At 51.7% G+C, this 10,338-nt stretch overlaps 1 protein-coding gene and 1 pseudogene across 1 annotated transcript; one reads left to right on the top strand and one right to left on the bottom strand.

Annotated features, from left to right (window-relative positions):
• The first annotated feature begins 357 nt into the window (after window positions 1-357).
• Window positions 358-1,158, top strand: LOC142578509 (uncharacterized). The gene has a single exon (XM_075687887.1). The coding sequence runs from the start codon at window positions 358-360 to the stop codon at window positions 1,156-1,158; it is 801 nt and encodes a 266-aa protein (XP_075544002.1).
• A 2,865-nt stretch (window positions 1,159-4,023) lies between these two features.
• Window positions 4,024-9,734, bottom strand: LOC142578508 (uncharacterized; annotated as a pseudogene).
• Between the last annotated feature and the right edge of the window lie 604 nt (window positions 9,735-10,338).

Here is a 10,338-nt window from a genome sequence, read left to right as displayed (position 1 = left end):
GTGTACCATTTGTCTCGTTGAACGACAGAATCGTGCAAAGTGACTGTAGCATCGTCAAGAAAAGCCAACCCACAAGCAGCGCCCCTTATGCGCATTACAGAAGAATCCTGGTGCGACAACTGGGCTGAGTGGGAGAGGGCCACGGGAAGCGCGGCGCTCGACACGGTGTGGAATAAACGTTCCTTTGAGTTTTACTCGAGTCCAGCCTTCTTATCTGGAATAGAGATAACTCCCGCGCCGGGAGCAGACACTACAAACTGGCGACGAGGATCATTCAACTTCAAGAAGCCCACACGGCACCAGAAGAGACCAAGAAACAAATCAGCGGACGCCAATCAAGAAAAAAAGCCACGCAAGATGGAAGCCATGCTGCCCGCCTTCCCGCCATTCGACCCGTACTCGGACCCGACGTCGCTCGCCCAGCGGTGCACGAAATGGCAAGCCCGTTTCGACAACTTTCTACTAGCAGCAAACATACAGAATGCAGCCCGCAAACGCGCTATGCTGCTACACTACGCAGGAGATGCGGTGCACGACATTTTTCTGACGCTTCCGGATCGAGGCACGGACTATGAAGCGGCAGTCGCGAAGTTGAACGCACATTTCGCACCAAGAAAGAATGCGGTCTACGAGAGGCATGCTTTTCGTCAAGCAGAACAAAGCTCCGAGGAAACAGTGGACCAATTTCAAGTCCGACTCAGAAAGTTGGCTGCGACATGCGAGTTTGCGAACGAAGAACAAGAAATCGTATCGCAAATGATAGAAGGCACCAATTCAGCTAAGCTGCGCCGCAGTGCATTACGAGAGCGCGATGTCACGCTGGAGAAAATCATGGAAATAGGCCGCAGCCTCGAGACAGCAGAGTTCCAAGCAACCAGCATGGAAGGCCGCGAGCGCGTCGAACCTGTGCAGAAAGTCACAAAGAAGAAGCAGTGGCGGCGCAGTGCGCCTTCGCGCAACCAGTCAGAACACAAGCTGCCGGGCAATCGTCCAGAGAACAAGCAAGCTGAGAAGTGCAGCTGTTGTGGAGGAGCGTGGTCTCACAAAGGAGGGAAATTGAGCTGCCCAGCATGGGGAGCTACGTACATGCCACAAGTGTCAAAAGAAAAACCACTTCGCCAAGTTCTGCAGACAAAGACCCACTGTACACTCCATTGACGTCACGGGCACCCTCGCAAGCACACAACAGGACACAAGCGTGGAGGATTGCGTCTTTCACGTGCAGAGTCACAGGCAAGAATTACCAGTGGTAACAGTCAAAATCAACGACACACCACTTGAGTTTTGTGTGGATTCTGGAGCAGGTGTCAACGTCATCGGAGAGACAACGTGGCAAAAGCACCTACAGACGATGCAGCTAGAGCACACAACCACAAAGCTGGTACCATATGGAGTCACCCAAGAAATCGCAGTCATGGGAAAGTTCTCTGCAACGTTCTATGCTCTAGACCAAGTCGTCGAAGCGACAGTTTACGTCGTAAAAGGGACACATCGATCGCTTCTGAGCTACAAGACAGCCTCTGATCTCAAGCTCATCACAATACTTCAGCTGGTCACAGAGCACAGTAGTGTTGACGCAAAGAAATAGTTTCCAAAGCTGTTTGGCAAGGTCGGTCGGCTCAAGAACTTTCAAGTCAAGCTGAACATCTAACAATACGTCCAACCAGTCGTGCGACAACACCGTCGCATTCCTTTCCAGATGAGAAAAGCGCTGGAGACCGAGCTCACGCGCCTGGAGGAGCTAGACATCATAGAGAAAGTAACCGAACCAACACCTTGGGTGTCACCGATCATCATTGTTCCCAAACGCCATGATCCCAACGCAGTCAGAATGTGTGTCGACGTGCGAGAAGCCAACGTGGCCATTGCTAGAGAAAGACACGTCATGCCCACAGTGGAAGATGTTATCAGCATTCTGAACGGAGCCGCCTACTTTTCAAAGTTGGACCTGAAAGAGGGCTACCATCAGCTCGAGCTTGCTGAAGAATCCAGGGTGTTAACAACGTTCTCTACACACTGTGGTCTGAGGAGATACAAAAGGCTGTTGTTTGGTGTCAATGCCGCCGCAGAGATTTTTCAAGACGCCATAAGGCAAGTACTCCCGGATGAGGACGGAATCATCCATGTCAGTGACGACATCCCCATCTCTGGACGCACCATAACAGAGCACGACCGAAGACTGCGTCTGGTGTTGAAGCACCTGGAAGATGCCGGGCTGACTCTGAATGAAAACAAGTGCGTTCTAGGCACTAACAAGCTGAAATTCTTTGGACACGTGTTCTCATATGAAGGAGTCAGTGTGGACCCAGAAAAGGTTAAAGCAGTAGCCAGAATGACAGCACCAAGGACCCCAACCGAGGTTAGAAGCCTCCTTGGCATGGTAAACTATTACTCTAGATTCATTCGTCGTTTAGCCCAAATGATAGATCCATTGAGGAAGCTCACACATGCCGGCACAGAATTCTGCTGGAACGAAGAGCACCAGAAGGCCCTAGATGACGTGAAGAAAGAAATATCTCGAATGCGCACCCTAGCATACTTTGACGACACAAAAGAGACCCACGTCATCACTGATGCTGGACCAGAAGGTATAGCGGGAGTGCTGGCTCAAGAAGATCCAAGCGACAAAAGCCGCAGCATTCTGGCGTACTTCAGCAGAGCATTGACACCAACGGAGAGAAGATATCCCCATATCGACCGTGAAATGTTGGCCATAGTGGCAGCTATTGAACACTTTCACATCTACCTCGCAGGGGGAAAGTTCACGGTGAAGACAGACCACCTGCCTTTGGTGTCTGTCATTCGAAAGCCCAGCACAAAGCTCTCAGCAAGGCTTGAACGACTGAGCCTGAGGTTACAGCATTACACCTTCGAGATTGAACACATTGCAGGGAAGAACAACCCTGCAGACTACCTGTCAAGGCATGCACCACCTACCGACAGTGTCGTCCCTAGTGAAGAAGCAAGTGCGATAGAAGAGTATGTCTCCTTCATCGTGGAATCAGCTGTTCCACAGGCACTGACTTCGCAAGAAATCGAGAAAACATACGCAAAAGATGCTCAGATGCAGCTTTTGATCAAGGCTCTGCGAACGAACAACCCAAATACTTGTGACGACATGTGGAAAAGCCACAGGCTGAAACCATTTGCTCAAATCAAGGACGAGCTCACAGTTGCCGAAAACGACATTGTGCTAAGAGGGACGAGGCTGATAATTCCTGAACAAGCACAGGCTCAAGTCACTCGTCTAGCACACAGAGGTCACCAAGGAGTGGTGAAGACCAAACAATTGATTAGAGAAAAAGTGTGGTTTCCGGGGATTGATAAGAAAGTAGAGGTGGCTATAAAAGACTGTGAAGCATGCCAGAGAACCGTGGTTGAAAACAAGACATCACCGCTAATCATGACACCACTTCCAAATGGACCATGGCAGTCTGTGGCAGCAGACTTTGCTGGCCCCCTACCTGGCAACAAGTACGTTCTAGTGGTTGTCGACGAGTACTCGCGTTTTCCTCTGACAGCAGCACTCTCCTCGCTAAGTTCAAAATCTGTGACGGAGAAACTAAGCGAAATGTTCACAGTACACGGAATGCCACATACACTAAAGACAGACAATGGACCTCCCTTTTTCGGGAAGGAGTTTGCAGAGTTCATGAAATCTTGTGGAACTCACCATCATCGCGTCACTCCTCTGTGGCCTCAAGCCAATGGAGAGGTCGAAAGATTCATGAGAAACGTTAAAAAGCTGGTGAAGAGTGCTGGTGCTGAGCAGAGATTGGCAAGCGGAGCTAAACGAATTCCTTCTAAACTACAGGGCGACACCTCACTCAACAACAGGTTTCACGCCTGCTGAACTGCTGTTTGGACGAAAGATCAAAACGAAGCTTCCTGAAGTTCCAGAGAAGCGCATGCATGCGGAGTTGGCAGAAACAGATCTAAAGAAGAAGCAACAAATGAAGGACTACGCTGATGACAGAAAACACGCTGTGCCACACACAATTCAAATGGGAGACGCGGTACTCCTTAAGCGACACTCGCCTCTTTCCCATGAGACGGCCTACGAGCCTGTCCCCTACAGGGTGACGAGAATTCAAGGGACAGCTGTAACTGCCGAGCGAGACGGCAGGAGGGCTTTAAGAAATGCGTCGTTCTTCAAACGTATCCAAGTAAGTCAGCAGCATAGTCCAGCACTCGAAGACTGGGACGACTACATCACTCCAACAGGCGTAACCCAGAGTGACAACACAGTGTTTAGATCCTCTTCACTTGGAAACAACAAAGCATCCCAACCGAATGCATGGCGAAACCCGGACCGTCAAGCCCGCAATACCCAGCCGAAGGTTTTTTCAGATTTCATCGCCGGCCAAGTGCAGGCTGAATAAAGTTTGGGGGGATGTAGCATCGTCAAGAAAAGCCAAACCACAAGCAGCGCATTATGCGCATTACAGAAGAATCCTGGTGCGACAACTGGGCTGAGTGGGAGAGGGCCACGGGAAGCGCGGCGCTCGACACGGTGTGGAATAAACGTTCCTTTAAGTTTTACTCGAGTCCAGTCTTCTTATCTGGAATAGATAACTCCCGCGCCGGGAGCAGACACTACAGTGACCAACCTTGTTACATACCTTGCATGTCTTGCCCCATGCAGCACAACTTGATCGTCCGCCTTGGTGAGGCCACTTGCCACCGCAGCTGCGACAATCTGCTGATGAGACACGAGGTCGTTGGGGTGCATAAGTTTGTCGTGGTATCTGTCGGCTGTTTTTTGGTGTTGGCCATGGTGCTGTCCTTCCTTGTGCACTGCGAGCATCGCCGCATTGCTATCGACGTTCCTTTCGATTTCGGATACATACTGTTCGACATCCTCGAGCATTCTGCCCTGTTTAAGTAAGTCTGGTAAAGTGAGGGAATGAAGCATTGCATATTTGCGAAGGCGAGACGACGTTGTAGCGAGGATTATTTGGTTCTGGACTTCAGCGTCGACGTTCTCGAAGTTACAGTGACGAGAGCCGCCGGAGGCGTGCGTAGAAGGCGTCCAGTGGCTCACCAACGTTTTGCTGGGCTTGGCGAAATTTGTAGATCGCAAAGTGTTACATCCTTTATTGCCGGAGGCAAGGTAAAGACTGGCGGGAAACCGCCGTCACGTGACACATGGTAACACAGGGTTGCTTAGCCCTAAGATTGTCCCGCTATAACACTCCTCCCCCCTACGTCACGAAGTCCTTCAGATACGCAGGACGGCTGCGTTGGCGCTGTGGTCGCTGGACTTGAAGGGATGCGCTCACTTTACTGTCCTCAGCCCAGGAACCAGGTTCGGTACTGGGTGTTGCAGCCTCCTCTCGTATTTCTCTTTGGTCCCGTCTTCCAGGGTCCTCTGGGCTTGAAGGAATGCCAATTTCGGAACACTGCCGGGGAAGCAACCAACGGTTCCTCCTCTTCACACATTCCAGAAGTGGAACTATCCAATGCGTAGTTGGCAGAACGACTTCCGAGTTGGTCAACATGGCGTCTCCACCGACGTCCATCCTTGGTGACGACCAAGTACGACACTGGTCCAGTGACAGAATCCACAATGCCTGGCAACCACTTGGGCCCATAGAGATAGTGGCGCACAAACACTCGATCCCCCAATTCAAACAGTCGCACTGCCTGGTTACGGCGCTGCATTACCTGTTCTTGTTTTTGCTGCACACTGGACTGCAGGTCAGGATGCAGACGCTCTAACACAGTTGAGTTTCCTTCCCATTAGCAATTCGGCTGGGCTTTTGCCTGTTGTAGCATGAGGCAGGATATGCTGGGTCATTAAAAACCTAGCCAGACGTGTGTCGATATTGCCTCCAACCATGCGCTTGAGTACTTCCTTGGTTTCGCGCACCATTCGCTCTGCTTGACCATTTGAAGAAGGGTGATATGGGGCAACGGTCACATGTCGGATTTGATTTCGGCACATGAAGTCTCTGAACTCCTCCGAACAAAATGCAGTTCCATTATCCGAAACAACAGTTCCTGGAATGCCATGGGTAGCAAAAAGAAAACGAAGCTTCGCACAAACTGCAGCTGCCGACATGGAAGTCATTTGGCACACTTCCAACCACTTTGAGTGAGAGTCCACCACAATGAGGAAGACGTTGCCTTGGAACGGCCCAGCAAAATCGATATGTAGTCTTGTCCAAGGACGCTTGGTGAATTCCCAAGGGTGAATTTTTGCAGCTGCTGGCGCAGACCTGAATTCTTGACAACGTGCATAGTTCCTCACTTTCTGCTCAACATCTCTGTCAATTCCTGGCCGCCACACGGCTCCTCTGGCGAGCCCCTTCATCTTGACAATTCCTGGATGAGCTGTGTGAAGAATGTCCATGACATATGGTCGAGCTGGCTCCGGAATGACCACACGACTGCCCCACAGCAAACAACCTTGGTACACCGACAGTTCATGCTTGCGGCTCACAAGTGCTGCAAACTCTTCCGGTAGCTTGCCCTCTGGCCACCCATGCTGCACCCAATTGCAGACTCTAGCCAACAGCTTGTCCCTTGACGTAAAACTTGCCACCTTCCTAGAGTTCCATGTTACTTCTGGCGCCATTTCTAGCATTCCTACTTCCCAAAGACGCTGCCCCTATTCCTCCGCCTTACTGGCTCTCAGTGGTAAACGACTGAATGCGTCAGCATTGGAAAGCTTCTCTGCTGGTCGATACTCAATTTCATAGTCATATGCTGATAACATGAGAGTCCAACGTAGCATCCGTGGTGATAGCACCTGGGGAATGGGCTTGGCATGGTGCAACAGTCCTAAGAGAGGTTTGTGGTCCGTCACAATTTTAAAATGCCTCCCACACAGAAACTGATGGTACTTCTTAATGCCAAAGCCAATGCCGAGCGCTTCTCGGTCTGTTTGGGCATAATTCCGTTCTGCCGCGCTCATAGTCCTTGATGCATATGCAACCGGTCTCTCGCTGCCATCTTCCCCCACATGACTCAACACAGCACCCAGTCCATACGGGGAAGCGTCACAGGCCAGCACTAGGGGCCTGTTGACATCATAGTGCACAAGTACATGCGATGATTGCAGCAGATCTTTCGCCTGGCGAAATGCGTCTGCCTCGGCTCCCGTCCAACGCCACTCGCGACCCTTGTCCAACAGACGGTACAGTGGCTCCAAGGCATGTGCTACTCCCTTAAGAAACTTGTTGTAAAAGTTCAGAGCTCCCAAAAAGCCTTGAAGCTCCTTTTTGCATGTTGGATCCGGGGCCTCGTGAATAGCACGCACCTTCTCTACTGTCGGCTGCACACCTGCAGAGTTCACGCTGAACCCCAAGTAACGCACTTCCTCAACACAAAATTGACATTTGTCAAATTTCAGTCGCAGACCGTCTTCGTGGATTCTTTTGAGCACCTCTTGCAAACGAGCATGGTGCTGTGCCTCATCCCTTCCACCGATCAAGATGTCATCCAAGAACACCAGCACACCATCAATTCCATGCAACAGCTCTTCCATGTACCTCTGAAAAATAGCCACTGCCACTGTCACGCCAAATTGAAGACGGGTTACGCGGAACAGTCCCCGATGTGTTGTAACCGTCAACAAGTCAGCTGTTTCTTCATCAACACTCTTCTGTTGATACGCTTGTCCAAGGTCTAGCCTTGAAAACTTCGAGCAACCAGCCAGCCTGGCAAACAGCTGCTCTGGTGTTGGCAGAGGATTCGTTTCCCACTGCACCACACGATTGACTGCGCTCTTGTAGTCCCCGCAGATCCTTATCGATCCATCTTTTTTGACAACTGGAACGACAGGTGTTGCCCACTTCGAGTGCCGTACAGGCTGGAAAATGCCTTGGCTCACCAACCTGTCCAGTGCTTCGTCGACCTTCGGTCTCAATGCAAACGGTACTTGCCGTGGCTTCAGAAATCGTGGCGGAGCTGCCGGGTTCACCTCTATGCGTACAGGAGGCCCCTTACTTGTCCCAAGTCCAGGCTCAAAGACTGAAGAATACTTCTTGAGCAAGGCCGTTGTTCCTTTACTGCCAGTTCTACTCGGCTCGCACACACTGTGAACGCCACTCAGACTTATTCCCAAGGGCTTGAACCAGTCCCGACCGATAAGTCCGATACTAGCACCCTTAACCACCACCAATCGCAGGCGATGTTCCTGCCCCTTAAATTCCACAGTCACGGTCAGTTCAACCAACACTCGTAGTTCCTTGCTATTGTAAGCTCGGAGGTGAAGGCCACTTGGGCGCAACGCCCTTTCCGATATTCGCAGCTTCCGCATAGTCCGGTCGTTGATGACTGAACACACTGCACCCGAGTCCACCTCCATCTCTAGGGGACTTCCGTTGACGCGCACTTCCACTTTCACGGCTGGCTCCTCACCAGACAGTACGAACACGTCGTATACGTCCGACGCAGCATTCTTGTGACGGCCTCCATTGGCCCGTTTTCCGTTCGGAGAGTTCGGTTCAGCCGAAGCGCGAGTTGTAGCCTTCCTCCTGCATGCTCTTACTATGTGCCCTCGTTGCTTGCAGAAGTGGCACTGCACATTAATGAATGGGCAACTGCTCGGCGAATGCGCACCCTTGCAGCGGAAACATCCACTTGTGCTCCCAGGCGAACCAGCCTGCTTCTGGGTACCCTCCTTGGCTGTCACTGGCGCAGAGACCTTCGTAACACATGGGTCGAAACGCTTCCCGCTCACGCTGCAAACTTCAGACGATGTGGCACCGCCGCGAATTTGCTCAGTGTGTCGCTGTGCAGATTCCATGGCAATGGCTTTCTCCCGAGCTGTCGCAAACGTAAGCTCCGGCTCCGCCAGCAACCGACGCTGAAGAGTCTCGCTTCGCACCCCGCACACCAGTCGGTCGCGCAACACGTCGTCGAGCGACGCACCGAAATCACAATGTTCCGAGAGACGTCGCAGTTCTGCGATGTAGTCGGCAATTGACTCACCGGGCTGCTGCTGACGCGTGCCAAACTTGAAACGCTGTGCTGTCACCGACGGTCGCGGCGAGAAGTGGTTTGAGAGACGCCTGACGATCTCATCGTAGGCCACCGCCGACGGCGGATCCGGAGAACAAAGGGAGCGAACGATGGCATACGTTGCTGGGCCGCAAACGCTGCAGAGCGTTGCTCGCTTCTTCTCGTTACCGTCGATGTCGTTTGCTTGAAAGAAAAATTCGAGGCGCTCCAAATACAAGGGCAAAGACGGCGCCTCCGTCGGAACGAATTCCCCAATCGTGCCCAGTGCAGCTGCCATTTTCCCTACCGCCAACCGCTTCGGCTAGCCCCGCGCCTAATCAGGCCTAAATTTCGATCCTCGTCGCCAATTATGTTACATCCTTCATTGCCGGAGGCAAGGTAAAGACTGGCGGGAAACCGCCGTCACGTGACACATGGTAACACAGGGTTGCTTAGCCCTAAGATTGTCCCGCTATAACACGAAGTTGGAGTTCAGTCGCAGGGCGAAGTATGCGCTCAGTTCCGCTCGTGCGGCATCGTATTCTGGCGTCGATGGGCTCTGCGTGGTTTTGTGTAGGGCTGTTGGGAAGGGAGCGAAATATGTCGTAGACTTCCTCGCCGACGTAGTGCAGGAGGAGCGCTTTCTTGCGTGCATCTGCCGTGATATCACACGCTAAAGGAAAATTCTCGAACCGTTCTATCCGCTTGGTCCATTCGTAACCAGTATTGTTGGCGTCTGTGGCGCGAAGGTCGAAACTTGGGAAGGGAGGGAGCGCGTGTGCCATGGCTGCGATTGCCGGTTGCCGCTTGCTGCTGAGGGATGATACGACAGAATGACTTGGTTTGGCACTCACATGAGACCAAGTAACACTTCTGACACCATTTTAGTGTTCGCGTAGACCGCGATGCGGTCTGATTGATTTAGATTGGATTAACACGGTGACACGCACTCATTGCTCAAGCTCCCATGCTTTATTCCAGGTTGCCAACCGAGTAATCACATTTGGCTAAATGCTGTTAATAGACACTACAGTCCCCACCTACCAGAAAGGCATCCCTTGGGTAGGCGTGTTTCAGCTGCCATAACCAATCATAATTTGTATCCTGTGATTTTGCCGATGGTCTGTAGTATGCGCTAGCGATGACTATATGCTTGTTGCTGTAACGTATTCTCGCTGCCACAATTTCTTTATGTGGTGTACAGAAGGTGGCGCTGTCCAGCTGCGCATGCGGTGTGTCTTTAGTACAAAAATGTCGGCTTGTGCTTGTATTTTCTCCTGTCCATAATGACCATGCGTGATGCTGGAAGAAAACAACTTTGTAGGGATGAAGACCCGGAGATGTTCCCTTGGTCTCCTGCAACAGAAGAATGCTGGGATAACCTATACG

This window comes from Dermacentor variabilis, chromosome 4 (assembly GCF_050947875.1).
Source record: "Dermacentor variabilis isolate Ectoservices chromosome 4, ASM5094787v1, whole genome shotgun sequence".
Taxonomy (NCBI): domain Eukaryota; kingdom Metazoa; phylum Arthropoda; class Arachnida; order Ixodida; family Ixodidae; genus Dermacentor; species Dermacentor variabilis.
Note: the sequence above shows the minus strand (reverse complement) of the source record. Positions and strands in the feature narration are given on the sequence as shown.

What these genes read in the sequence shown, in the direction of transcription:
- LOC142578509 (XM_075687887.1), top strand. Translation starts at nt 358, where the DNA reads ATGGAAGCCATGCTGCCCGCCTTCCCGCCATTCGACCCGTACTCGGAC.